This window comes from Panicum hallii, chromosome 9 (assembly GCF_002211085.1).
Source record: "Panicum hallii strain FIL2 chromosome 9, PHallii_v3.1, whole genome shotgun sequence".
NCBI classification, from domain to species: Eukaryota; Viridiplantae; Streptophyta; class Magnoliopsida; order Poales; family Poaceae; genus Panicum; species Panicum hallii.
This window is the reverse complement of record NC_038050.1, coordinates 68097598-68124672: the sequence shown is the minus strand read 5'-3', so window position 1 is coordinate 68124672 and position 27075 is coordinate 68097598. Positions and strand designations below refer to the sequence as shown.

At 52.1% G+C, this 27075-nt stretch overlaps 5 protein-coding genes across 10 annotated transcripts; 2 read left to right on the top strand and 3 right to left on the bottom strand.

Moving 5' to 3' along the window:
• The first annotated feature begins 3331 nt into the window (after positions 1–3331).
• Positions 3332–7190, top strand: LOC112877246 (pentatricopeptide repeat-containing protein At1g09900-like). 6 transcript variants are annotated; one of them, XM_025941489.1, is made up of 6 exons: positions 3332–4947; positions 5072–5203; positions 5290–5377; positions 5942–6457; positions 6537–6620; positions 6870–7190. In XM_025941489.1, the coding sequence occupies exons 1-2, from the start codon at positions 3423–3425 to the stop codon at positions 5161–5163; spliced, it is 1617 nt and encodes a 538-aa protein (XP_025797274.1). In that variant the 5' UTR covers positions 3332–3422; the 3' UTR covers positions 5164–5203; positions 5290–5377; positions 5942–6457; positions 6537–6620; positions 6870–7190. The 6 variants fall into 6 exon arrangements, with proteins under 6 accessions (XP_025797274.1, XP_025797273.1, XP_025797270.1 ...); XM_025941488.1 differs by having other exon boundaries at positions 3332–4965; XM_025941485.1 differs by having other exon boundaries at positions 3332–5203; positions 5942–6143; positions 6245–6457.
• Positions 7191–7280: 90 nt separating this feature from the next.
• LOC112877247 (pentatricopeptide repeat-containing protein At4g38010-like) lies at positions 7281–8729 on the bottom strand. The gene has a single exon (XM_025941490.1). It carries the CDS (start codon positions 8621–8623, stop codon positions 7430–7432), a length of 1194 nt encoding a protein of 397 aa, XP_025797275.1. The 5' UTR covers positions 8624–8729; the 3' UTR covers positions 7281–7429.
• A 50-nt stretch (positions 8730–8779) lies between these two features.
• On the bottom strand, positions 8780–10510 carry LOC112877248. Its single transcript, XM_025941491.1, has 2 exons — positions 9228–10510; positions 8780–9161 (listed from the first exon to the last, which is right to left on the bottom strand). The coding sequence occupies exon 1, from the start codon at positions 10398–10400 to the stop codon at positions 9618–9620; it is 783 nt and encodes a 260-aa protein (XP_025797276.1). The 5' UTR covers positions 10401–10510; the 3' UTR covers positions 8780–9161; positions 9228–9617.
• Positions 10511–11690: 1180 nt separating this feature from the next.
• LOC112875411 (probable glucan 1,3-alpha-glucosidase) lies at positions 11691–15821 on the top strand. The gene is made up of 6 exons (XM_025939251.1): positions 11691–13335; positions 13459–13732; positions 13810–13945; positions 14153–14363; positions 14453–14659; positions 15134–15821. The coding sequence occupies exons 1-6, from the start codon at positions 11776–11778 to the stop codon at positions 15500–15502; spliced, it is 2757 nt and encodes a 918-aa protein (XP_025795036.1). The 5' UTR covers positions 11691–11775; the 3' UTR covers positions 15503–15821.
• A 471-nt stretch (positions 15822–16292) lies between these two features.
• On the bottom strand, positions 16293–24749 carry LOC112877644 (protein DETOXIFICATION 42-like). Its single transcript, XM_025941992.1, has 14 exons — positions 24582–24749; positions 20176–20580; positions 19962–20083; positions 18771–18977; positions 18482–18675; positions 18247–18382; positions 17963–18059; positions 17765–17865; positions 17517–17680; positions 17334–17405; positions 17110–17226; positions 16922–17017; positions 16704–16825; positions 16293–16608 (listed from the first exon to the last, which is right to left on the bottom strand). Exons 2-14 carry the CDS (start codon positions 20388–20390, stop codon positions 16566–16568), a joined length of 1686 nt encoding a protein of 561 aa, XP_025797777.1. The 5' UTR covers positions 20391–20580; positions 24582–24749; the 3' UTR covers positions 16293–16565.
• Between the last annotated feature and the right edge of the window lie 2326 nt (positions 24750–27075).

Here is a 27075-nt window from a genome sequence, read left to right as displayed (position 1 = left end):
TTTTTTTTGTTTTGTTTTTGCAGTTCGAACCAGCCCATGCTGGCGCTCTAACGACAAAGTCCCCCTCTTCATTTAAGAAACACGCATGCCTAGCTAACCCTTGGAACCATTAGGTCGATTGATATGCATAATGCGGCCAAATAACGCTCGCTCGCTTCCAACTTGGTTAGCCTTGCTTGGCCGCCCCACCGTCCCGCCGGTCCCTGCACGCATGCACGAGACGCCGACGACGCGTACTATACAACGCGCGTCGCAGTCGTGGGTACGTACTCCTCCTCGTCGTCGTCCATGGCGGGCCATCAGGCACGAGGGGGCGCACCGTCTGCACGCAGTTGCATGCGGACCCTTGCCGGCTGCGCGCGGCTCCCGTCCATCAATGTGTGCGTACGTCCGAATTGATCCCCGTCACAGGCTTTGGCGCTGCGGCCGGCCGGGTCGATGGGCACGGCGTTATAGGCCTGTGACCCTGTCGGGGTAGAGATCTCGAGACCTCGCGGCCTTCACCCGGCCGGCCGCGCGCATCGGCGCATTGCCCGCAGGACCACCACCCCGGCCGGGCGCCCGGCCGCGACCAGACCGGGCCGGGCATGCATGCAGCCATGCGCGCGGCAGGCTAGCTAGCTGACTAGCGTGTCCGTCCGGCCCGGCCGGGCGGCGGACTGTTCAATTAACCCAACCGCGCGCGTACGTACGTGTACGTGCACGGTGGCAGTACGGGATCGGCGGGGATCGACGCACCTGCATGCGTGCCGGAATGCGTGTACCGCACTGGTAGTCCTGCATGGGACCGGCGGTGTGCAGAGTGGGTCCCGCAAGACAGTGCGTACTACGTACGTACGCGCGCAGGGATGTGTACGCGTGTCACTGTATCTGCGTCTTTTGCAGGCGTTGTTGGTCGGTCGAAGATCAGATCTCGGTCTCTAGTAGCTAGGCTGTAGACGGTACGTATAGATCGAGGTACCGCACAGTTTGTGTGCTCGGTCGTCGCGCCCAACAGTGTGCCTGGGTTTCACAAATTAACATTTAACACACGCGTGCCGACGTGCCGTGACCATTGTATTCTAGGCCTCAGCCTATGTGCGTAGTACGTGCTGTTAGTTACAGGGCTTACAGGTTACAGCTACATGCTTCTACAGTTAGCTGTGGATACGTACGCACGCACACCAGGCAAGTACGTCACGTACTCACGCACGCAGTACGCACGCAGCAGCTGAGCTCCAGCTCCATGCCTCCAAGTTCGAGCCACAGGGGCCGGGGGCCGGCCGCGAGCTAACGGAGAACTCTATAAAAAAAAGTTAAACTAAACACGGCTGTAAAGTCAAGCTGCCGTACGTGCACATGCTCGCTTGCATGGAGCAGGCCGCCGCCCAGGCCACACCCCCAAATCTGTGCTCCGTGTAACACATCGACACGACAGGTTTACACGTTGCCCGGCCTGAGCGGCCTCCCTTTTTCTCGATGGAACACTGGCGTCTAACCGAGCTTGTCGGCCGGGGGGTAGGAATGATGGGTGCCACGACACGGAACGGGAGCCGATCGATCGCCGGTAATAATTCAGGTAGCTGCCTTTTTTTCCTTCTTCTCTCTCTATCGGAGGAATAATTCGGCTAGCTGCTTGGAGAGAGCAAGCCGCCGGCAGCGCCAGCACACATGCATGTACGTACGGCCCCTCCAGGTGCGGGCTCTGGCTCGCCCGATAGATGAGCGAGGTACGTGACCAAGCTGACGCGACGCGGTCGATGTGCGCGCCCTGGCCCAGAAGGCCGGCCCGGCCGGCGAGCTAGCTGGATCTCCCAGCGCCGCCGTACGGCCGGTCTGCTGACTTCTGCTGCCAACGGTGGTGGCGTGGTGCCTGGTGCCGACCAATCCCGATGCGCCCGGTCGGCGGCCAGCCATCGCGCGCGCGCGCGCGCTAGATCCAGTACGCTGGCGGGTCATGTAGCTCTGCCACCGCTCTGCCTCTGCGCTGCGCGCGCCTCGTCGTACGTTGCCGCTGGATCCGAGGCTTGCAGTATTGATCAGCACAGCTCCTCGATCGCGTGCGCGCCGGGGGGTTCAATTCGGGCACGGGTACTGGGGGCGGGCCAGGGCCTAGCTAGCTTGCGCGCGCGACCGCCCCGCCCGGCCGCGCGCGAGCTCCGATCCGGCCGCACCAGCGGCTGCCGATTGGCCGGAGAGGAGAGCGGCGGACGGAGGCGGAGGGTCCGTCGCTGCTGGGCAGAAATTCCGTGGGCCATGGGAGCTCATGCCCATGTCCGGGAGCCGATCGAGCTAGCTAGAGAGAGAACGGACGGCGTCCGCTGACGTACGCGGGGTGATAAGGCGCGGCCGGCGTGGCCGTCGCGCCATTGGCGCGCCTCCAGCCGCGCGCGCGGGGAACAGTTCCGGTTAACGTTTTGCTGTCGCGCGCGCGCGACTGTAGTGGGGGTGCAGCGCCGTCAGAGGCGCCATTGATTGTGCCATTCCTTCGGCAAACGTGATTGATGAGTCGGCGCCCCGGCCCTACGGTGCCGCTTTCGCGCCACTGTTGACCAACAGCGCCCCAAATCATCCCTCGTTCGCGTCCGCGCGGAAGAGACTGTAGGTGGGTGTGTGTGGGGGGGGGGGGGGGGGGGGGTACTGGTGTACTCGCTAGCGTTGCCTTTTCCGTGCACGAGTTTAAGGTAGGTAATCCGTCCCCGCGAAAAATCTTAGCGCTACAGTGATGCGGCTACTCCCATCCATCCATGTGCCGCCGGCCGGCCTCCAAACTCGCCGGCGACGAGCATATTCGTTATTACAACTGAATTTTGACGTCAGCTTTTTAATAGCGTGTGCTGTTGCTGAAAATAGAGTGATGACCGCGTAAGAGTAGCGAATCCACTGGTGCTATTTCTTGTAAAACTTAAGTTTCGCCAGACTAGTTATTAGATAGTCAAAAAGCGACAGAATTTGAATCAAGAGTAAATAAATGTGTGCCACTGGAAAGAAGCTTACGGAGTAACCACTCTTGGCTCCGCTGTGGCTTATATGCAAGTCTAAACATGTATGAAGATGGACAAGCTATTTGGCGGTGTGTTCCCCATCCTTGCTATTTTGAACGTTTTTCAGCGTGGTGAATTGTTATGCTGGAAACAAAAAAAAATGGAAGGAAATCTAGGCGTGGATCAAAAGTCAATAGAGGCCGAAACGAAACAACCGATTCTCCCGGCCCAACAATCCAACAGCCCCGCCGGAGAGGCCCAACAATCTGGCGGGCTGATTTCCTCCAGAGTTCGAACTCGAGCTCGTGGACGGGCGGGAGTGGAAGGACGCCAAGCTAGCTGCTGGCGCGGCTGCAATTTCCCCCAAAATGACCCAAAACCCCAGCAAAAAGCCCTGCCGTTTCCTCACGCCCGCCCGGCCGAATCCCTCGCCGGCCGCCGCCGCCGCCGCCGCCTCCTATGCCCTTCCGCCCCACGCGCCCGCGACGCTGCCCCCACGAACGCAAACTCACCTCCTTCCTAGCTGCCGTCGCCTCCCTCTCCGACCCCCTCAAACCGTCGCCATCGCTGCCCGCCGGCGCAGTGCCTGCAGCTCCCACCCCCACCGCTTACAACGCCCTCATGTCCGCCTACTCCCGCGCCGGCCGCCCCGACGAGGTCCTCCGCCTCTTCCGCTCCCTCCCCTTCCAGCCCACCGCCCCGCTCTTCACTACCCTCATCTCCTCCCTCGCGGACTCCGGCCGCCACCGCGCCGCGCGCGCCGCCTTTTCCTCCCTTCTCGTCTCCGGCCTCCCGCCCACGACCTCCGTCCTCACCGCGCTGCTCAAGGCCCACCGAACCGCCTCAGTTGAATCTGTGTACCACGTCTTCTCGGACTTCTTGGCCGCTATGGCCGCCGCGGGCTGCACCGCCGACGCCGCTGTGTACAACTGCCTCATTTCGGCGCTCTGTGACTTCCGGCGGGTCGATGAGGCCTCGGGCGTCCTTGACCTCATGCTAGACAACCACATCTGGCCCACTATTCGCTCCTACACCACGATCTTGCGCGGGTACTGTGAGCAAGGCAGGATTCTCGAGGCAGAGAGGTTAGTTGACACCATGATCGAAGTAGGGTGTCCGCCGGATGTCATCACATACAGCGTGCTCATAGAGGGGCTTTGTAGTGTAGGGGAATTCGGCAAGGTGGAAAGGGTTTTAGGAGAGAGTGAGGAGATGGGGTGGACGCCAAATTCTGTCACCTATACTATATACATGTCTGCCCTGTGCAGAATGGGATTCTCAGATGAGGCATTCCGTCAAGTAGATATTATGTGGAGCAGAGGAGTGTCCATGACAGTTGAGACAGTTAATATTCTCTTTGATTGCTTGTGCCGAGACTCGAGGTTTTCTGAAGCAGTGTGCTTGCTGGAATACAGCGGAGAGCTGGGCTGGGAGGTTGATGTGTTCTGCTATAACACACTGATGAGTAGGCTCTGCGAGGTTGGTGATTTTGCTAGGGTCTTGAAGCTATTGGTTGATCTTATAAAGAAGGGCATTGGGCCAGATATGTTCAGTTTTACTATTGCAATCCGGAGCCTCTGTGGGGCTGGGAAGTTTCAGGTGGCAAAGTACCTACTGGATAATGAGGCAATGGCATATGATGTTGTGGCATTCAATACTTTGATGCATGGATTATGCATGGTTGGGGATTTACATGGAGTGATAGAAATTTATGTGGACATGACCAGTAGGAATGTTATTCCAAATAACTTTACCATTGCTATGGTAATCGACAGTTTATGCAAACAGAAGAAGTTTCTTACAGCAATCAATTTTCTTCTTGAACCATCGATAGAATATTTGGTTCCTTGTCATGAATCTTTGGGCAAATGTTTGGTTCTTGATCTTGAATCTTCAAGAAAATGTTTGGTTCCAGATCATTTCGTTCGCCTGACTAATTGGTTGGTAAAAGCAAAAGGATTGGGATATGTACTGATCCTTCTCCGTAAGATACATTCTAAAGGTCTTGCATTAGATGTCTTCTTATTTAATTCACTGGTTAGGATATTTTGCTGGGAAGGTTACTGTAAGCATGAGAACTTTTATGAAGTTTCTTTTATACTTGACAGTATGCTGGAATGCCTCTCCAACCAGCAAACAACATAAGTCAGCCAGTGATGCAAGTAATGCAAAATCTAGTTTGCTGTCTCATCCTCCCTAAGCTATGCAACTAGCTGTCCATTGATAGATTGAACTACAAGGTCAGTTGGCACTGGTAATGACAAAGTTTCCTGTTGCTATGCTCTATTGGATCCTGTACATGATGCCAATTTGTTTAACTTTTCAGTCAAGGATCTGAGTTGTGGGTAGCAAACCACTTTATGGGACACGCAGGTTCAAGTAGTCGGAACAAGATTATTAAGATGGACATAGAGGTATACTCTTTTGCTTCTTATGGACAAAACAATTGCTGAATACATCATAATATTGTCATACTCTTTTGCTTTTGGTTGAAGAGATTTTTAATCATGTTGGTGTTATATGCTGTTGGAGATTAGTTTTCTCATGGTCACATTTGTACTGTACAGCATAGAGATTTTGGTATGCTCCCACTGCTCCTCTAACCTCTAACTGGCATTATGCTGTAAATTAGTTTCAATGTCAACTAAAAGGGTTCAGCGAGCCTCTTTGTTGTATTGATAATAATTAGAAGAGCTTGCGCTTGTGGCTACTCAACTATTTATTACTCTTCAGTCAGCAGTCAAGCATATTGCTTACCTGATCAATATATCTCATAATCCTTACCAAAAGACAAGAATATCTCAATTGGCTATGGTTGTGCTACTTTATTCTTCATCCAATTAATACTCCTAAGGAAACTGAAGATGCGATGTTCGTTACTGTAGAGTCATGATTCATGTTATGCTTATGATCCGTCTTCTACATGCTGTATTGCATATACTATGAAAAGTTTTGATGAATTTCATCATTCACCCTAGATCAAACTGAAGAGACAAACATAAAAAGAGTTGCACTGCCCTCAACGTGGGTACATTTTGTCGAATATTAATGTGGAGTATTGGATGAATGTAATGTCACCTCAACTTGCATTGGATGGAATTGAAGAACACATTTTCACCGATGGCATAATTTGTGCTGGACTGCTGGTTGATACGATGGTCAAATTGTCGAATACTGTTGGTACAAAATACAACCACATTGAAATGATTTTTTGAGTCTATATTTAATGCATGGAGTCAGCTTTTGCCGCAATACAATGGTGATAATGAGGCATGTGACAGGTCTATGGATACTTATGGAACATGGGAGTGATGGATCCAGTATTGTCAGAGATTTTCAAGGATCTTTACTGTACGAGTTATCAATGCCTCTTTGAAGATTAACTTCTGATTTCAGAGAAAAACAAGTTTGACACTTATTAAAAATTTTCACATGAATATGTTTTGGAGCATTGGGATACGGTCTAGCTGGATAGATGTGCTGCATCATCTTCTGTATGTGCTTCTTAACTTTTTCCATTTTTCTCATCACCATAATTTGTTAGGCTTATCGTTCTTTTTGTTTTGGGTCCAGCTGTTACATTAGAGGAAGAAATTAGTGGTCGCAAGGAGCAAGGTTATTGACTACCAGCTTGTTGAGAAGAAACTTTCATTAGTGGTAGGTGATTGATCAGTGGGTGCGTATATAGAAATCTACCATCTTTGTAGTTCTCTTACACTCGGAATTTATGGCTGCAAAATCTTATTGTCACCATTTAGGTTTCTAGTCACTGGTTGTGCAACTGTGTATATTCTTGAAAACTTTCCAATAGTTAATACTTCAGAAATAGGTTCTGGACGACTATTACAACGAATGTGTCATGATCTTGGAGTAATTACTAATTCTTGACCCTGTTTCAATTTTTAGGACCTGGGAAATCACCTCGTTTAGATGGTGCTGCATTCATTCTTTCAGAATTCAGAGGTGATGTGTGACCAAATAGTTTTCATGTATATACTAGCGACTTGTTTACTACTTGGATCAGGCTTGTCGTATCGACCGTTTGGTAGGTTTGATGGACTGAGTCAGCAAGGATAAATCATTAAACTGCTGGAATATGAAGCTCACGAGTCACGAGATTGACACTGTAACTTATACTGATGGATGCTTGAGTAAGTTGTAACAAGTACTGATGGATGCTGTATATTTGGAGTTATACACGAATAAAAAAAAATAGCATAACTACAGCAACGCATAGGACACAGGTTGATCTGCTTGTCTGGGTCTGCCTTACTGTAACCATCACCCCAAGCTAGGAAAGGATAATAAAGTTTGGGGTCATCATTCAATCTTTCATCATCGAAGGTAATTTGTCTATGAAACATATCGATCTGGAATTGTCTATGAAACTTCGCATATGTTTTTTTATCTAGCTTCATCGAAAGTAAATTGTGTTTGTGATGGTCATCCGAACATTTGTGCTATACTTAATAACTCCAAGTACATGCAACATCCTTCTCTATCCTTTTTGCAATCATCCTCTCCCTGACAGCACATGCATCCTCCCATCTCCCTGCATCAGCCAGCGACTTGGACATGAGCGTGTACATGCCCCCGCCGGCGTCCACTTCTCCGCCGAGAAACCGCTCCCAGAGCTGCTCACCTCCGACGCCGGCAACGCCTCTGGCTCGCCACTCACTTGCAGAGGCGTAATACACTCCAAGCACCTGCTGGTCGTATTCCACCGGCATCTGGCTTACAATTTCCTCGAACTTGTCAAGCCGCCCGGCTCGGCGGCACGCGTCGAGCGCGCACGTGTAGTGCTCTTTCCCCGGCGCGATCCCGTACACTCTTGTCATGGCGTCCAGGAACAGCAGCGCCTGGTCTGCCAGCCCGGCGTGGCAGCAAGCAGAGAGCAGCGCCAGGAACACCGCGCCGTCCGGCCGTACCCCGCGGCGCAGCATCAGCGAGAGCAGCAGCAGCGCCTCGCTGCACCGGCCGTTCATGGCCATGGCCATGGTGACGGTACCCCAGGATACCAGGTCTTTCTCCGGGAGCTCGCCGAACGCCCTGAACGCCATCCGGGCGTCCCCGCACTTGGCGTAGGCGTTGATCAACGCGTTGCCGACGACCTGCTCGCCGGCGAGGCCTCGCTTGAGCGCGTACGAGTGCAGCGCCTCGCCGCAGGCCAGCGAGCCCGTGCGCGCCACGGCGTGCAGGACGCTGACGACGGTGGCCTCGTTCGGCGCGGCCCCGCCGCCGCCGCCGTCCGAGAGCATCGCCCGGAACATCCCCACGGCGTCGTGGGGGCTGCCGCCCCTCGCGAGCCCCCACACCATCGCGGTCCAGGAGCGCACGTCCCGCTCCGGCATTCCGTCGAACAGGCGGCGCGCGCTGCCCAGCGCCCCGCACTTGGCGTACACGTCCAGCACGGCGTTGTCCACGATGAGGTTCGCGCCGGGCGCGCCCCCGCGGCGGAGCCAGAACCCGTGGACGGCCCGCCCCGCGCCGAGGCTCCGCAGGGCCGCGCACGCCGGGAGCACGCTCGCGAGCGTCAGCGCGTTCGGCGCCGCGTCCATCCGGGAGAACGCCGCGACCGCCTCCGCCGCGCGGCCGCTCCGCGCCAGCGCCGAGACGCGCTTCGTCCATGACACCACGTCCCCGCCGCGCGAGCGGATCATTCATCCCACCATCAAAATCGCTCGGACGCTCACCATACTGGGCTTCCCCTTACTTCTTTTTAGCGGAAAAAATATACTCCTCGGAGAACGGAGATATGAGTCCAATATTGATTGGCTCTGTGGTGTGCAAGGTTCTAGCCGTGGCCTGAGATCATATTGTTCAGAACTGAATTGTTCATTGAAAAAAGGAACACCACTATGTGCCCCGTGATCATGCATCTTACGGCACGTCTAGAAATTCTGTTTGCTTCTTAATGGACAAACATCGAGAGACGTGTTCTCTCTCCCAAGGTCTTGGACAAGCATAGCGGAACGGAACGATAGTACACACACAGTGCACAAGGAACCAATCAAAAAAGGGAAGTGGCACGCCACTATGCACTGTCGCTTCGGTGAAACACCACTGTGCACGCACGCCACATCACAGTTGTTCATGGTCACACACTGCAACGCATCACAAAAATCATGGTTACACACCCACGGACATGCCTCTTACGGTACGTACGTCTAGGAATTCCGGTTGCTCCTGTACGCGATCCTGGTAGGAAATCAGGCGAAATACGTGAAAGGGCAAAGCAGAAGAGAGACAGCGGCAGCTATGTACCAGGCAAAGCGCGCGCTAGCTTGCGGCGGAGCAGGTGGCCCTGCCGGCGGCGGCGACGATGCCGTTGCTCCTGTTGGGCCTCCTCCTGAGGAGCACGACGCACTGGGAGTCGTGGCGGTACGTGAGCCTGACCAGGCTCCCCACCACTCGGTACCGGGACCGCGCCCTGACCGTGATGGTGAGCGGCAGGCCGCGGCTGGACTCGAGCAGGTCCTGCATGCCGCGCCCCGCAGCGTACATGGGCTTCTCCTGCGCCGCCACGAAGAGCCTCACCGTCGAGGTGCCGCGCGGCCCGACGTCGTGCGACGACCCGCCGTCTCGCTGCAGCAGCTAATAAATCAGCCGGCTCTGTCACTGCGTGCGCGTGCACGTGCTCGATCAGCTATTCAGCTAGCTGATCGATGGAGACGAGGGGTGTGCGAGTGCGAGGCGTGCCTGCGAGGTTGCGAAGACGAAGCGGCCGAAGGACATCTCGAGCAGCGGCGGGCGGACGCGCAGGGTGAAGACCTTGGAGTGGTTCTCGACCACCATGTCGACGGAGGAGTTGCAGTTGAGGAAGCTGGTCTCGACGCCCGAGGCGTCCAGGCCTTCGCCCAGCGCAAACCGCTGGACCCTGCCGACCCTGAAGGACACCCCGGGGTGCCGCGGCCTAGTGGCCAGGACGAAGACGAGCAGCGCCAGCGCCGCGCTCGCCGCCACCCGCCACGCCACCTGGAACGCGATGCAGCAGCAGGGGGCCTCCGGGTCCAGCTTCACGTACCGCCACGCCCCGCTCCGCTGGGCCTCGCCGTCCGCGTCGTCGTCGCCGCGGACGCCGCCCGATGAGCGCCCCGACAGCACCCTCAGCACCTGCCGCCGTCGGCCGGGCTTCTTGTCGCCGGCGGGGAAGGAGCTGTTGGAGCCGCGGGAGGAGGAGTAGCGGGACAGGGTGAGTCGCGAGGCCTCCTCGTGGTCGTGGTCGTGGTCGCGGCCGTCGCGGGAGGGGCGGGCGTCGTCGGCGTCGTGGTGGAGGTTGGGGAACGGGGAGAGGATGAGCGCCATGGACTCGGACGCTGGGTGGCTGAGCGTGTGCGACGCCGCGGAGGGGCTCTGCACGTAGTAGTGCGCGCACGGAGGGGACGGGTGGAAGATCGGCAGCTCATGGTCGTCCGCGCCATTGGCCGCAGCTGCCATGGCGACACAGTTTTTTGTGTGTTGTCCGAGCTCCGCGTGCGGCTCCACTTGCTGCCAAGGCGCCTATTGGTTGTGGCGCTTGCCTTGCCATGCCAAACAAACTGCGATCGCTTATGTAGGAGCCAAAAGGGCCGTTTGGAACTCGTTGGCAATGATTCTATGCAGAACTACCCTTTCCTCTTTCATTTTCTTAATGAACGCTTGAACTTCGAACAGCACAATCGCACAAGTAAGGCGACGATGCTTAATTGAACGGTGGAGCTCCCTTCTTTTTCTCTAACAGTTAAAACAAGAAATGTGCAATGATTTCCAAAAGTCGTAGGCATAGTATAAACTTGTTGCAGCAGGGATAATTACAATGCTTTCAGAAAAACAGTTAAGATTACTTTCCACGGCTGACAGGCAGGATTTCATCGAGTAGCCCGGTTGGCATGGTGGCAAATGCCCATGATGCAACGCACTTGGCAGTGAAACGGGCCGGGCTAGGTGATGAGTACCCATACCGCGATTCATGGACCTCGCTCACCTTCTGCCCGGGGCTTTGCCCTCTGAATGCACGCTCGCCCTAATTATGATCGCCAAACCTCTTGCCTTCCACTTCGAGCAGGAATCATTAACGAGGAACGTGCCGGCGAGGCAGCCCCGAACAGTGGGTAACCAAGCATGTCAACCGATTTGCATGGATAATTTAACTGAAAAGGCATCAGATTAGCCTTCTTGGAATTAAACGCACATCTCCATTTGAATACTGCTCTACTCCACTCTGTCCGGCAAATCGATGGGGTTTGGTGGGTTCTCCGCTGCTATCTGCTCCGGAGATCTTTGCGCTTCTGGCAAGCCTGACGATTAGCAACGCGGATGACAAGCATGCCCCGGGCCGGCCGGCGCCACGCCATCATGCGTCATCATGGACGGCAACCGTGGTGCGTGTGCCCGGCGACGAGTGACTTAGATGGCAAGGCAGCAGGTGCAAGTGTGCGTGCAGAACAGATGATAGCTGAAGAGAGCAAGGCCTTTCACTTGCCTGTTGCCTCGTGAAGTCATGAGCCATCATCATCATCTTACATGATGATGAGTGATGAGGCGTCACAGCTGACACGAACCGGGCCTTCGCAATCACGGCGAAACGAGAATGGTTTAGCCCAAGCTCGAATTGGCCCATGAAACATCTTCGAATTTAGCCCAAGATGACACGAACCGGGCCTTCGCAACCACGGGCTAAAAACTCCTCAGCCCAGCCCAGCCTGCTCTCGCGCGTGGCTGACCCGACCCCTCCTTCCAGGACTCCGGCAACAACGAGGCGCCATCAGGGCAGTCTACTGCTGTCGCCAGTCCCAGATCCACCCATCCGCCCCCCGGCACCGCCGCGCGCACCATGGATCCGCCGCCGCGGCGGCTAGCCGCCCCGCTCCTCCTGCTCCTCCTGCTCATCGCCGCGTCCTCCCCCGCCGCGCGCGCGTGGAAGAAGGACGAGTTCCGCAACTGCAACCAGACGCCCTTCTGCAAGCGCGCGCGGACCCGCGCCCCGCACTCGCTCGACGCGCCGCTCTCCCTCGCCGCCGGCTCCCTCGCCGTCTCCCCCGACGGCTCCATCTCCGCCGAGCTCTCCCACCCGTCCCGCCCGCGGCCCCTCGTGCTCCGCCTCTCCGCGCTGCCCCCGCACGCGCTGCGGCTCCAGATCGACGAGGACTACTCCACCGCCACGCCGCCGAACCGCCGGTTCCACGTCCCCGACGTCCTCCTCCCGGACATCGAGGCCCGCACGCTCCACCTCCCCGAGCCCAAGACCGCCGGAGGCGTCTCCACCGTCGCGCTCTCCTCCGACCTCGACGTCGTCGTCAAGCACGATCCGTTCGAGCTGACCGTCCGCCGAGCTCGGTCGGGCGATCCCGTGCTCTCCTTCAACTCCCACGGCCTCTTCGACTTCGAGCCTCTGCGGGAGTCGAAGCCGGAGGACGAGACCTGGGAGGAGCACTTCCGGAGCCACACGGACAAGCGTCCCCGCGGCCCGCAGTCGATCACCTTCGACGTCTCCTTCTATGGCGCCGACTTCGTCTACGGTCTCCCGGAGCACGGCTCCACCTCGCTCGCCCTCCGTCCCACTCGCGGCCCGGGGGTCGAGGAGTCCGAGCCGTACCGCCTCTTCAACCTCGACGTGTTCGAGTACCTCCACGAATCGCCCTTCGGACTGTATGGCTCGATCCCCTTCATGATTGGGCACGGTGCTCGGGCGTCGTCAGGTTTCTTCTGGCTCAACGCTGCGGAGATGCAGATCGACGTGCTTGCCCAAGGTTGGGATGGGGCCGCAACCCTGGAGAATGGGCGGATCGACACTCTCTGGATGGCTGAGGCTGGTGTCATTGATGCTTTCTTCTTTGTTGGTTCTGAGCCGAAGGATGTGGTGAAGCAGTATGTAAGTGTGACAGGCACACCCTCGATGCCACAGCAGTTTGCTACAGCGTATCACCAATGCCGGTGGAACTACCGAGATGAGGCAGATGTTGATGGAGTGGATGCTGGTTTTGATGAGCATGATATTCCATATGATGTGCTCTGGCTCGACATTGAGCATACTGATGGGAAGCGCTATTTTACATGGGACCATTCAGCCTTCCCCAACCCGGAGGAGATGCAGCGGAAGATAGCAGATAAGGGAAGGAAGATGGTGACCATCGTGGATCCCCATATCAAGCGGGACAGCTCGTTCCATCTCCACCAGGAGGCAACGGAGAAGGGGTACTATGTGAAAGATGCTAATGGGAATGACTATGACGGGTGGTGCTGGCCTGGATCATCATCGTATCCTGACATGCTGAACCCTGAGATACGTGAGTGGTGGGCTGACAAGTTCTCCTATGAAAGCTACAAGGGATCAACTCCAACACTGTACATTTGGAATGATATGAATGAGCCATCCGTCTTCAATGGCCCTGAGGTATGTCATTGATATGTGATGCCCTTGCATTCTCTTGTGAGCTGTATTGCTTTAGTATGTAGAAAAACATGGAACTGGTGCATGGATCAATCTTGGTAAAATGTTTTTTCCCCCCTCAAATAGGTCACCATGCCTAGGGATGCGCTGCACTATGGAGATGTTGAACACCGAGAATTGCACAATGCATATGGGTACTACTTCCATATGGCTACTGCAGATGGGCTTCTCAAGCGAGGCGAGGGGAAAGACAGACCGTTCGTTTTGTCAAGGGCTTTCTTTGCTGGAACTCAACGATATGGTGCAGTTTGGACAGGCGACAACTCCGCGGACTGGGATCACCTCAAATCTTCTATTCCGATGGTTTTAACTCTTGGTCTTACTGGCTTGCCTTTCTCTGGTGGGTCAAGCTACCTTAAATCTTCATTTCAGCAATCCTGATGCTAGAAGCCTTACTAACATTTGAAGCTTCAACAGGTGCGGATGTTGGTGGATTCTTTGGAAATCCAGAACCTGACCTATTGGTGCGTTGGTACCAAGTAGGAGCCTTTTATCCTTTCTTTAGGGGTCACGCTCATCATGACACCAAGAGACGTGAGCCATGGTTATTCGGGTAATTCTTCAGATGCTGAAATTTGAAAAGTTGTTATCTTTGAAGTTCTGTAACTTATCTTCGACATGCCTGATATTAGAGGGGAAGAAATCACAGGATTTGACTTCACTCCTGCGATTTAGACTTTTTTAGATGTTAGGTTGTGAAACATAAAATTTCATTCTATGTGCTGTTGCAATACTAACACAATCTTCTTACTTAATTTAGAGAGCGAAGAACTGCCATCATAAGGGAGGCAATTCATGTGCGATATTCATTGTTGCCCTACTTCTACACGCTGTTCAGAGAGGCTAGTGTAACTGGAATTCCTGTCATGCGTCCTTTATGGTTAGAATTCCCTGATGACAAAGAAACATATAACAATGGTGAGGCGTTTATGGTGGGGCCAAGCCTTTTAGCTCAAGGAATATATGAAGAGGTAAGTAAAGGTACTATGTTTTTCATGGTTAATGTATAATTTGCTGGATAATAAAATAATTTATCTGGTATATGCTGACCTTCATGCAGGGACAGAAATCAGTGTCCGTCTACCTTCCTGGGAAGGAGTCATGGTATGACTTAAGGAATGGATCTCCATACAAGGGAAGCGTGTCACACAAGCTACAAGTTCTAGAAGATAGCATTCCCAGCTTCCAAAGGGGTGGCACAATTGTGCCAAGAAAGGATAGATTCAGGCGCAGTTCCACTCAGATGGTGAACGATCCATACACCCTGGTATGCTGTACATGTTTTCCTATGTTAAAAAGCACTTAATCAATTCAACACACATATTTTATTTTATTTAGTATAATCAGGTTTCTGTTGACTTGTTTATTTTACTGATGCGCAAATAGTTGCTAAATATAGACCCTGTGGCTGATATTTCTTGATAGTACTGTTTGTACTAGAGGCAAGTTGCATGTAAACCTTAGCAGATAGCTACCTTCCTGCAAGTTGTTCTGATGCTCAACTAATACATCAATTTCCAATGTTTAAAGTGCCAGATTCATTTGTCTGTTAGACAAGGGCACACGTGAATTCTTGCTTTGAAGTAGAACACTGATATATACATAAGTTCCTCAAATTGTATACCAGCTACGTATTTGACACTGTATGCCTGTTTGATTGAAGTAGCCACGCTACTGGTACAATCTAGTCTCAAGTATATCCAAAGAAACTAATTAACTTGTATTACATTGCATTGACCAGGTGATAGCCCTCAATAGCTCAAATGCTGCTGAAGGCGAACTTTATGTGGATGATGGGAAAAGTTATGATTACCAGCAAGGGGCATTCATCCATCGCCGCTTTGTATTTGCAGACAATAAGCTAACTTCATTGAATATTGCACCTGATAATTTGGGCAAGAAGAAATTTACAAGCGACTGTGTGGTTGAAAGAATTATAATCCTCGGCTTACGATCGGGAGCAAAGAAGGCTATTATTGAGCCTGGAAACCGAGAAGTGGAAATTGAATCAGGTCCGATTAGTTTAAGGAGTGGTTCTAGCCTGGTTGTGCCAACAATCCGGAGGCCCAATGTTCGCATTGTGGACGATTGGACGATAAGGATAGCTTAAGAGGTAGGCCATCTGGAGCCTGATGTCTCTCTTGGTCACTGTCAGGTTGCAAAATTAGGCGAAACCTATAGAAGTTTAGTTGTGGCCCAAGCAATGCCTGTGATACTGCAAATCAATACGCTTTTGTGGCCTCAAAATTGCTGCATGTAACTGGTACTCAAGCTGTTCCAACTGCCAATTTTGACATAAATCGAGACAGAAATTGCTGATGTATATTTGTAGCTTTGAGCCTTTGATACATTGCTATTTGAGTTTTTGATCTTGCAAAAGAGAGATACAATTCCCTGAGAACATTACAGTCGGATTGTTTTATCGTCAATGTTTCTTATCTGATACTATAATGTGACTGGCTACGCTGTTATATCATATTATTCATATAATTTTTGCAACATGTAAACAACTAGAACGATTTCATGTTGTTTCCACCTTTTCTATATTCTCAGATGTTGTTTGGAAGCAAATATACATGGACAGATCTTTCTGGACCTAGTAAAAATGACTATGATTGGGCAATACAGTGTATCTGTAGATTGGCCCTAAGTTCGCCAGATTCATTAGGCAGTAGGATTTGGAATTCCAGAACTTGGCGTGTTTGTGGTAGCAGTAGGATTTGGAATTTGAATTGTCTGGTTAACGCTTTCACCTGTACTGGAACTGAGAAGGAGCTCCACCTCTCTCTCGTCTCTCGCTGTTGTATTGCTCCTTTCACGTAACAAGAGAGTTACGTTGTTGCATGATCTCAAATAAGGATAACAGAAAACATATATCTTGCAATAAAAAAAGAGTGAAATTGCTAGAAAGACCAATGTACTCATGTAGTGTGATATATATAAAACTGTCATCACCGGCGTACTACAACATCATGAATCACAGGGGCAACGTAAACTCTCCCCACACGTCAACGATCAGGAAGCACCGGCTCCATCTACCTTCTATATCCGAAGCTCGAACACCAACACGACACATACTATACTGTGCTGATTTTACATGAGACGCGCATGCGCAGCCTATCTATCAGCAGCGTGCTGCGGATCATCTTTGAAGCCAACACATCATCAGCTCATCACTTCCGGAGAAATTTCCATGGTCCCCTCGCTGCCCCCATCCTGCAGATAAAAGCAGCAACATAGATGAGCCTGCATCCTAACGGCCAGAGCTAGCAGCTACTGAAGAAATGGAGGATAAGGCGGTAGTATCATACCTCCAGGTGCTAGCTATGGTCCTCAGGCTCATGTAGATCGTCAATGCGATCCATATACCAATGAATCCGTTATGCGCGGAAAGGTACACCAGGCACGGGATCGACACAGACGCAACGGCAACCTGAAGATTCTCATTGGGTTCAGAAGTTCCATTGATGAGAAGAGTTTCAGAGCTGAAACACGGCGTGGTGTTTTATCAGATGTGAAGAGAGTTTACCATGGAGTAAGCAGAGTATGTGTAGTCTGACGCTCCAAAGTTGATGCCATCGAACACGAAGGCCAGGGCATTGATCGTCTGCGTGCCGGCGACAAACTGAACCAAAAATAGCACTTTCTTTCAGTGTCTGAATCTTAAGAAATGCTCGCGGACGGAGCTCTGTTTTAACAGCCAGGCTTGGTTCTTACCGGGATGCCTTTGTGGATGACTTCGATCACGGGCAGGTCCTTGGTGAAAATGCCAGCTCCAAACCTCATTGCAAGTCCCAGCACAACAGTGAGAGCCATGCCCAGAACGATGCTCAGCTGCAAGGTGAAAAGGACCATTAGCATGAACCCAATTTGCAGTATACAAGGAAAAGGAATTGACAAGAATCTGGTAAACCCTACTACTCCCATAAATTTCGAATTACCTGAAGCACACGAGATGTTGCGGCTGCTACTTTCTTCTTATCATTTTTGGCAAACGCACTTGCAAGCACAGCCTGCAATCAGTCATTGACAAAACAGTTCAGTTCAGTTCAGTTGGTAATGGATTTCCTGTTCTGCAATTTCTCCGTGAGCCAGTCTAAACGATAACGAAACGGTGATCTGACCTGTCCTGCGACGGCCAATCCATCGGCAAGAAGAGACGTGGCGAGCCAGAGCTGGCAGCAGATTTGGAAACCAGCCATGATGGTTGGTCCATGGCGGGCAGCCAGCGACGCCGCCAGGGTGACACAGAACGTCACGGCCACAACCCTTGCAAGCAATAGGAATCCTGAAACAGAAAGAAAATTCAGAGTCCTGTTTCGAGGATCCGTTAGAGTTGTTATCTTCTTTCAAGATTCCAACGGTATCTCACCACATCCAAGAAATCGCCCAAATTTCAGGGATTTAATGCTAGGAGGGATAACGTCAACTTGCTGGACGAGCCGGCACAGCAGTATCAATGTTATCAGGTACCTGCAATAAGGAGAAAGAGGTCAGGGTAAGCTTATCATCGAAATACAGAAGCAGTTGCTTTTCTCTGGGGAAAAACAAGAAGTTGTCCGAAACGTACTGAGAAGCAACATGAGCAACAGCTGCGCCGGTGACACCCATATGGCAAACAAACATCAAAATCGGGTCTAGTATGATGTTCGCCGCATCCCCAACCACTGAAAAGAAAAGGTTACTAGGTTAGCTACGATATATTTGAAGCAGGCAGTGGCTCTACACTGTAGAGCTCAACTTCGAAAAGAAAAATTGCATTTTAAGCTTGCTACTGTGAATTTTGTCGGATGAATGAACAATTCCTCAGTTTCATTGGTACTGCAGGTGAGGGACACTGTTCTTTCTTCTTACCAGTAGCATATAACGGTGTCTTTGTGTCCTTGAAACCCCGGAAAACCCCTTGCATGGCCAGGGACAGTAGAACAGCAGGTGCACCAAGTGATCTTATTGTTAGGTAGCGAACTGCAGGCCCTTGCATTGGCGAACCCTGAATAGCACACCAGAAACAAAACAAAAGTATTATGATGCATGAAACTACACTGCCAAATTGAGGTTGAGCAGAAAAAGGTAACATAATAGCACTCACAGATTTCACACCCATGATGCTTAGTACAAATTTCGCTGAAAAAACCAGGAATATGGCCTGAAGCAGCCCAAGAATTGAACCAACTATTAGCGCTGACGTGACTGAAGGTATGTACTTCTTCTTGCTCCCATGGTTAGAGAGATCTGTACACTCTGTGGGGATACATGAGTTGACACATGCTGCCATATCAGGACCTGGAAACATAGCTTGACATTAGACCTATGCAAAGGCGGAATAAGTTACGACTCAAAACCATAAAAAGTATTATTTGCCAAGAACTAGCAGGTACCAGCTACAGGCAAATTGTTGGTTTCTGAATCCACATGGGAAGCTTTCTCCAGGTCCTGGCTGCTGTTTTCTTCGATAACTTTACTAATGATAGCATCTTCCTCCGCGACAAATGATGTTGTTACGCTAACAAGAGGGTAGATGCAGACTTTTGAGACTTGGTTAAATATGGCAATTGAGACACCAACAGCAGCAATCTCCACCGAACCTGATCATCAATCGATTGTACACGGGTTAATTTGAAATTATCGGCTATAGAATTTCTGAAAAAGGTTAATTTTGTGCTTCCACTTATGTTTGCAGGCTAACTTAAATTTTCGGTGGCAAACCAAGGTTGCCGATCTGACAAACTAAAAGAGTATAAAAGTGCAAAAGTGGAAAAAATGGTGAAATAAGTTACTTGGTGCAATTTTGACAAAAAAGGAAACGATAACCTTCTTATATCAAGGAAAGAACAAAACAGAAATGATTCTGTTGGCGTGCACATGACCTGGTCCTATCTGAGGTAACCAATCGTAATGAGGAAATGGCAGCACACGTGGAGGAAGATTCAGAAAGGACGCTATTGTGATATATAGGTACAACGACATATGCTTGCCGACGGAGTTCTAAATGCGAAAAGAAAAGGACAGTTACCTGAAGGCTCCTGATGAAAGAATGTGTACAGTTGCCTATCTAGATGAAGCTTAAGGAAGAAAGGACAGAAGTGGAATGCTGTGGAATCAATAATAGGTCTAGGTGAGGACCTTCCAGTCAGAGATCTCACCAACAATGACGAAAACAGAAAATGACCCGGTGAGCGTCATTAGTAAACATGAGACGTTCGAGAGCACACACACGTCTTGGAAGCTTTTAGGATGTACTCATTCAATTAGCCGGCTACATACAGCACTGAAAGGGACATTGCAGCATGAATGCTGAAGTTTGTTACTTTGCCAAAATGACAAAGATGGAAAGAAGTGGCGAATATTCACAGGAACTGCAAGGCTGACATCGAAAAATGAAGTGAGCTAAGCTAACGAACGTCGATCCGTTCACAGGAACTGCAGGACTGACATGTGAACAGGAAGGAAACGAGTAGGCAATGAGCCTGATTGTGGAACGCGGTGATCATCAAGCGCAGCCATAGCAATGCGCAGATGAATGATGAATCTTCGTAGATGGGAAGGTGTTGAGTTGGAAGGTTAGTTACCTAAACGGCCGATGAACGCCGTGTCGACCAGGGAGGCGAGCGGATCGGCCGCCAGAGCCAGCGACGCGGGCACCGCAATGCGGAGCACCTCGGATCCGAGCTCGTCGAGCTTGAAGACGCTCCTGCGGCAAATAGGTTCCAACCGAATCAGGCCTTCAGGCATCAGCTCAAGGATGATCGATCGATCAGCGCACGAGTCCCCGAAGAAACGCACCTGATGTTCATGATGAACAGATGGAGCCCCGTCTTCCTGGGCCCGCACGGCAATGCCGGCTCCGGCGGCAGGTCCTCCGCCTCCTTGTCCTCCTCGGCGCCGCCGTTCGTCGTCACCGCCGCCGCGGCGGGGATCGCCACGTGCTTCTCGGCAGGCACGCTCGTCGCAGAAGCGGCGGCAGCGGCAGCGGCAGCAGCGGCGCCGTTGTCCTCCATGCTCCGACCGGCCAGTATGGTGGCTCGACGCTCCTTGCTCGAGTCCGATCGAGCAGTTAGCGGAAGCGAGCGAGGGAGAGACGTCGCAGCAGGGTAGCGGAGGACGCTCCCGTACTTATACACCTCGCGCCGCGCGTGCCGTGCCGTGCCGCGCTTGCTTTCACTTATCAGGAGGCGATCACCCGATCAGCTGCCACAGGGAAAAAGGCGAGGCGGATGTCAGGCGCGTTCTCGTCTCTGACAGCACAGCACAGTAGCATCGGTTACAGCACCCCGTCCAGCGAGCGCCGCCGAAACAGAAAGGGCGAACGTGACGTGCGCCACGCAGCGTGCAGTGGATGAAGGCACGGTGGTCACCTGGGGTGGGGGGTCACGCTGTCGAGCCGAGGCCTCGAGCGTGCCGGTAGCTAGCTACGCTAGGCGAGAACGGACGCGACCCGAGGCGGGGCTGCGCGGCAGGGGAGGCGCCTGGCGCCGGCGGGCGGGGCTGGCCGGCACCGGCATGTGCGGGGGTGTGGGCTGCGGGATGCTGTGGGAATCGACGGCCGCTATTAGGTTGCGTGCCTGCCTGCGGTGCAATTGGCGCTTGACGGTTGGCCGCGGCGGCGTCGCTGCTGCTGCACCCTGCGCTTCAGCATCCGCACTTGCCACTCCTACACACGCCGCCGTTAGAACTGCCCGCTCTCGAGGCCTCGCCTTGTGTTGTGTCATGATCATGATACGTACCGGCGAGGGCAGCGGCGGGTGCGCCGGTCTCGATGGCCTCTGCTGGACTCCGGTGCCCAGCCCAAGTGGCAAACGCCTGCTAACAAAACAAGCCCTTCTCTGTCCTCAACCCTGTTTTCTCGTACGGGGAGCGGGAAGCGCCTGCCCAGCCTGAATCGCATGCAGGGAGCGTGGAAGGTGGAACTGCGGGCTACCACTCCGAGGCCATCTGCAGGCGCCGGCCGGCGGCGCCTGATGGTGATCAGGCAGCCGCCGCCTGCGCAGCCACAAATCCGGCGGCGGCTCTTCGGCGACCGGATAGAGATTCGGATCAACGGCACGGCAGCCGGACATGGGCAACAGTAGGCGCTAGGCAGGCAAGGATTTGCGGCGACACTTTTGACCAGGTGGCAGGGCGTAGGATGGCTGGGTGGATTGGATTGGTGGTGGCTTAGGCCTTGTGCCCCTGTCGCCTGGATAAAAGCTCGTTCTGAAGATTCCTGCAGAGGGGGCCTCCGGATGTTTGGGCGCAAACTGAACGTTTCAGATCTGTTTCATGCCGTGTTTACAGTATACTACACAAGTAATTTTGCAGGGAAGAAACTGTATTGATTATATGTCAAAAAGTTATTAGCAATCTACAACGAAGATTTTCTTTTTCAAAATCCTTTCGTGGTCGCCTCGCCGGTTTGGTCTGTTACGGGACGGTTTTTTTGGCGGACTGTCCGCCAAAAAGATTCTGCGCTGAACAGAGTAGGGTGCGGAGGTTTTCGAGGTGCTTGCTATTTCCTTGAAAGTTCTAGTGGCGCTCGATCGGGTTCCCCTTTTTTTTTCGCTCCTTTTGGGAGCGACGAAAAGAGGCAAATCCTCTTGGTTTGCCCACTTGAAGTGGAGCTCTTCAATCGCTCACTCGTCCCGAGGAGAAAGATGAAAAGAGGACCATCGTTTCCTCAGTGCTGTTTAGTTTTTTTCCCCCTCCCCCAACTGACGAAACATAGTAGCACAAGCCACAAAGTAGCCAATGATCCCATGATAGATTGCTAGTCTATTCTCTGTCTGTGTAGTGTTACAGTACTAGTGTTTCTGTTAACTTTGCTAAGCAAACTAATAAAAAAAACCCAAAAAAGTCGCACGTAAACTATGTAATCCCCTCGCAAAGGAAAAGAAAAAAAAACAGCATCTAACTCCACTAACTATCATATTAGTGCCGGCATGATGTTAATCCACTAGCAATGTTTGGAGTAAGCACGGATGTAAATTATTGCAATGATAAGAAGGTTAGTGGTTAGCCCTTTCCCAATGTGACTGGCAGTGTTGTACTTTGCTAATATAGGCGGACATCAAAGTGGGATCATTTTTATATACGTGCCAGGCCAAAACAACAACAAAAAAAAAGATCATGAGTACGTTCCTAACATGCATGGTAAAACGTGGTTTTGGATATCTCCGTACAAGCAAGAGCAACACAGAAGGTATCGTAAAGAAGGTATCTAGATAAGCGTGCGTTGCGAGTATCTAAATTGCACTGTGTAATCTTAAAAAAAAAAGTAGAAAGTATCGTGCAATAATTCCACCCGAAGGGATAGTTTCCACTTGATGTATATATACTCCATTAAGCCTATATCAAAAGTGCAAGCATTGAGCACGCTTTAGTTTTTGTTCATGGGCGAGGATGTCTCGTCAAATAAGTTATGGCATCTAGGTCCCAAAAAATGAAGACATCCTAGAGCGAGGTTTGAGTGATTGGACAATATATAGATAAGTTTCGAGGAAATCCTTGAGCACGTCTACAACTAACTCTAGCTGTCCCGATCTCAATTATTTTGCACCTTGGTCTACGGAACATCGCGTATGATCTTTGGATAACTCTGGTCCGCCAAAAAACTGAGAAGAAAAAGGAGGCACTTGGTTCCTCTTCTTCTTTTCTTTTTTACTAGGGGCACACGCGTTAGTTAAAATGTTCATGGTTTTCCTAAAAAAATAAAAAAAAGATACACGCAAATAACGTTCAATAACAGTTAAAGAAGTCCTATAGACCTGCACCATATCTAAATTATTATATTTTTGTTCGAATGGATGTCCTCAGTTCCATAAATAACCAAAGATGCAAGGGCCCCATTTTGGAACAAATTAGTAGAACTGTGAGGTGCGATGGATATATTTTCGGATCACCAGTTTGGCATTTCGTACCTTTCCTCTGGCTTCACAAAGTGTGCTTCACGTTCAGTAGTGTGGTACTGTATAGAATAGGTTGATGCTATCAGGTTCATAGTCTGTATTTTCTCCCAAGCCACGTTCAACATTATTAGTAGCGAGACAAGGAAAGTACAGGAACCACCAAACCAGAATGAAAACTGTTTGGGTTTCAACATAGTGATCACATGTTATTCCCTCATGCCCTTCTTCTCCCAACGATCGAGCATGTCCCCAAAGATTCGATCACCAAAAGAAAGAAGCAAAATCTTGTTATGGAAATCCTTTTTTTGTAAGGTCAGATCAGGGGTGGCAACAATCTTTTGACTGTTTAGCCACTCTATCTGGAAGCAAAAGGAGAGGGAAAAAAAGAATGGCGATCACGGTTCCTATACCCAAGAAAAGCTCGCTAAAATAAACGTGCGCGCCGCGTCATAGCCAAGTTAAGCACCTTTAGGGAACTAATACCCTCTATCTATCTATCTAGACGCTTCGTGTCCGCCAGCTAGCTTTTCGATTGTGCGATCGAAACGAGCGCGAGCAAAAGGGGGCGAATGGCTTTCGCATAAAACAGAGAGCGAGCTATACTCGGTGACGTGCGCGTGTGCGGCGCGCCTAGCTAGCGCCCTACAGCCTGACCGCTGTTCTCTTCGACAAAGACAAGGCGTGCTTTAGGTTCGCGCCAGCCGTGCGTCTCCTGAAACTGAAATGCGGGCCACTTGCATGCTGATTCGTTGCCTCAGGCTAGTCGGCGTCGAGGCCCAGCAACATGGACAGGTCGAATGGAACCGAGATGAACATAGTGAAATGAAGCTCTTTTTTATAAAAATTTAGAGAGAAACCTATCTACCCCCCAACAGACAACGGCATGCATGCACCGAGCGGCGCAAGAGAGCCTGTTAACTCACGCCATCAACGTGCATGACTCCAGGATCAGGAGATCGATCAGTCAGTGAGCCGTAGTCGCAAGGAAACTTGCTTGGCGATGACCACATTTTTCCAGCGCCACGGACGAAAATGACGTCACCGCCAAAGCCGGCCTGGTCGCTAGCTAGCGTTCACATAACTGAAGAAACGGTACCGCACGACGCACGTGTAACGCCGCGCGACAGCGCGTGTGATCATGCCCTGTACGCGTGTGTACCTCGGGGCCCCGTACGCGCGCACGATCGGCCAAGGATCTCTTGCCGATTCCGGAGCGAAAACAGTAACGAACACGGCGGATCGATGCTCGGAGAGCCGCACGAGTCAGAAGCGGGAACGGGAGCCGAGATCGCGGTGGTGCGCACGTACCTCTGGCCTGGGGATCGGATTGGCTAGCAACCACGCGTTGCCCGGCCGGCGTGTGCCCACCGGACCCTCTGCTCGATCAGCTTCGTCCTCGCACTCGCACTCTTGACGTCGAGCTTCTGCTGCTGCTGCTGCTGGCTTGCTTTGCCGGGGCTGCCTGGTGGGCGGTATAAATAGGCGGCATGCAAGGGAAAAATCCAAGGCAAAGCGCCAAGGCGGAGGCGTGTGCGCGGGCCGGGCGGGTGCGCGTGTACTTGCCCGCGCGGTCGCGCGACGGCTCGAGGGCCCGGCGGATTCTCGGGCAGGCAGGCTCCCTCCCTCCCTGCCGCCGCAGTTGTTTGGCCACAGAATCGGATGGAGTCCAGGCCGGAGTCGCAATAGCGAGGGGGAGGGGCACGGGGAAAGAATGGCTTGTTTACTCGCGCGCCGCGTGGTCTCCACGAGCCCGGCGCTTGTCGCCGCCCGCACGCCGGATCCCGTGCCCCGGGCGGAGCAGCTAGCACCGTCCCGTCCCCGACGTGTCACCGCCGCATTGGGGGATCGCTGGCGGCGTGCCAATCGGAGCGCGGCAATGTGCATGTTCCGGTGTAGAAATGGAGGATAATATATCTCTCTCGAGCTAGTAGGGATTAGGGAAAGGCCTGCAATGGAAAGCCTGGCCCACTTATCTCAGCCCACGTCGCTCTCGGCCCCGCCCGCCGGTTTCGTCGCCTCCGGCGGGGCCTGGTGATTGGGCCTGCTAGTGGAGGGGAGGAGGAGCAGCACTAGAGGAACCACCCCGTGGGAATGTTAGGTCTCTCTACTACGGCCGGCCTTTTACGCGGGAGAGAGACGGCAGTGGCAGCGAGCCAGTGTGGTGCACGCGCCGGGGGTATTCTTTAATCCCCGGCGAGCCCGAGTTGGAGCACTGCGCCGCTTTGATAAGCTGATCTGGTGATTACCTTTTCGGCCTGAATGGCTCCGTGTGTTCCTGACTTCCTGTCACTTTAGGCGGGGGCGGCACCATTCGTGCTGCCGGCCCAGTTGAACGGCAGGCAGCTCCCTCCCAACCTCACACACTAGCTAGCCATGCAAATATACAATTACAGCTAGAGAAAGTTCTGTGTGCAATTGTGCATGGCCAAACTCCTAGCATTTTCGATCCAACTCCTGCATAAAACCTCTCTACTCTACACAAAGAAAATGCAAGTGCTCATATCAACTCTGCCCTTTTTGAAAGGGGTTGCAGACATGCCTTGCTTTATTGGCTAAGTGGGGGAATTCTCTTTCCAAGTTTCAGAGTGCTTCGATGCAGCGTTCCTGTTTGCAGTGAGATGGTTCAGTTTCTCGAGCTGGGCTTGTTTGCTGTTCCAATCACGCTGCGGACTGCCGGCCGGCAACGTACTCGATTGCTCTTTACACTTGCTAGTTCTTGGAACCCTAAAAAAGAGCGCGATGGGAGGTGACATCTAGCGCATGATCGGAGAAGGGGCGCCAGCAAGAGTTGGAAAAAGGACAGTGGTACGTGCACCTTTAGAGGTGATGAAAAAGCAATTCCATTGTCGTGTTATGTTGTTCAGGAATCGCTGTCACCTCTGCCAGTACGTACAGTAACCTCCTTTGCATCCCAGTCAAAAAAGTGATGGCCTCTTTTACGGAGGTGGATACTTTCATAGATGGCTGCGATTTTGCCGAAAGAAAGCATGCGAAAGGGCCCGGTGATAAGGGCGGCGGTGGATAGACAAAATCGTGCCCCTCCAGTGATGATTTCTCCTGTTTGTCTCGTGCACTTGCTGCCCCATTGAGCTTGAGCCCGAGGAAGCCTTTTATGGCGACGCGTGTGTTCGTGGAAGGGCCAAAGAGGAAGCTGCTGAGCCTTTGGCCAATGGAGTTTACCGTGGACGACGACGTCACGACGATCGGCGTTAACTGTCGCCGCACGTATGCCGCGGTGCCGCCCCGCCATGGCTTGCTTCTAGTACAGCAGATGCAAGCGTCGAATGAATCTGTGCATCTACCTGCTCCTCCGCAAGCGATCCTGTTTATGTGGGCCATTCTGAAAAGGAGATGTGAGATATTACAGCCTGAATATTAGTGCAAATGGGCCAGCAGTTTTCCTTGATGGGTTACACATGGGCCGCCAAGACAGGAAAATTCTTTTTTTAGGGCAATTGATTATATTCCAAAATTCCTCCCAAAAAATATAGCAATTCCTAATATACGGCTGAAACATCATATATTTCAAAACAGATGGAGTAATCGCAAATCAGAGAAGAGCGTAATTGATTATATTCCAAAATTTCTCCCAAAAAATTTAGCAATTCCTAACATACAGCTGAAACAAAAACAACAACTGCACATCCAAACTGAGATTTTAGGGAAAGGTGGGACCCAGCAGACAAGCTCTTGGAGCCCACATGTCACTGGAACCAAAGTGTAACGAGGCCACTTCGGCTCTAGCGGCATCACAATTGCGCCACCCGGCACCCGCCTGTCAGTTGCAGAGCTCGCTAGCAAC

Excerpts from the sequence above, each read along its gene's own strand:
- LOC112875411 (XM_025939251.1), top strand. The coding sequence starts at position 11,776 with ATGGATCCGCCGCCGCGGCGGCTAGCCGCCCCGCTCCTCCTGCTCCTC. Across the intron at positions 13,733-13,809 it reads TACTGGCTTGCCTTTCTCTG|GTGCGGATGTTGGTGGATTC; the intron begins GTGGGTCAAGCT and ends AAGCTTCAACAG. Across the intron at positions 14,660-15,133 it reads TGAACGATCCATACACCCTG|GTGATAGCCCTCAATAGCTC; the intron begins GTATGCTGTACA and ends TGCATTGACCAG.
- LOC112877248 (XM_025941491.1), bottom strand. The coding sequence starts at position 10,400 with ATGGCAGCTGCGGCCAATGGCGCGGACGACCATGAGCTGCCGATCTTC.
- LOC112877644 (XM_025941992.1), bottom strand. The coding sequence starts at position 20,390 with ATGGAGGACAACGGCGCCGCTGCTGCCGCTGCCGCTGCCGCCGCTTCT. Across the intron at positions 17,681-17,764 it reads TGGGCGATTTCTTGGATGTG|GATTCCTATTGCTTGCAAGG; the intron begins GTGAGATACCGT and ends TTTCTGTTTCAG. Across the intron at positions 16,826-16,921 it reads CATACTCTGCTTACTCCATG|GTTGCCGTTGCGTCTGTGTC; the intron begins GTAAACTCTCTT and ends GAGAATCTTCAG.
- LOC112877246 (XM_025941486.1), top strand. The coding sequence starts at position 3,423 with ATGCCCTTCCGCCCCACGCGCCCGCGACGCTGCCCCCACGAACGCAAA.
- LOC112877247 (XM_025941490.1), bottom strand. The coding sequence starts at position 8,623 with ATGATCCGCTCGCGCGGCGGGGACGTGGTGTCATGGACGAAGCGCGTC.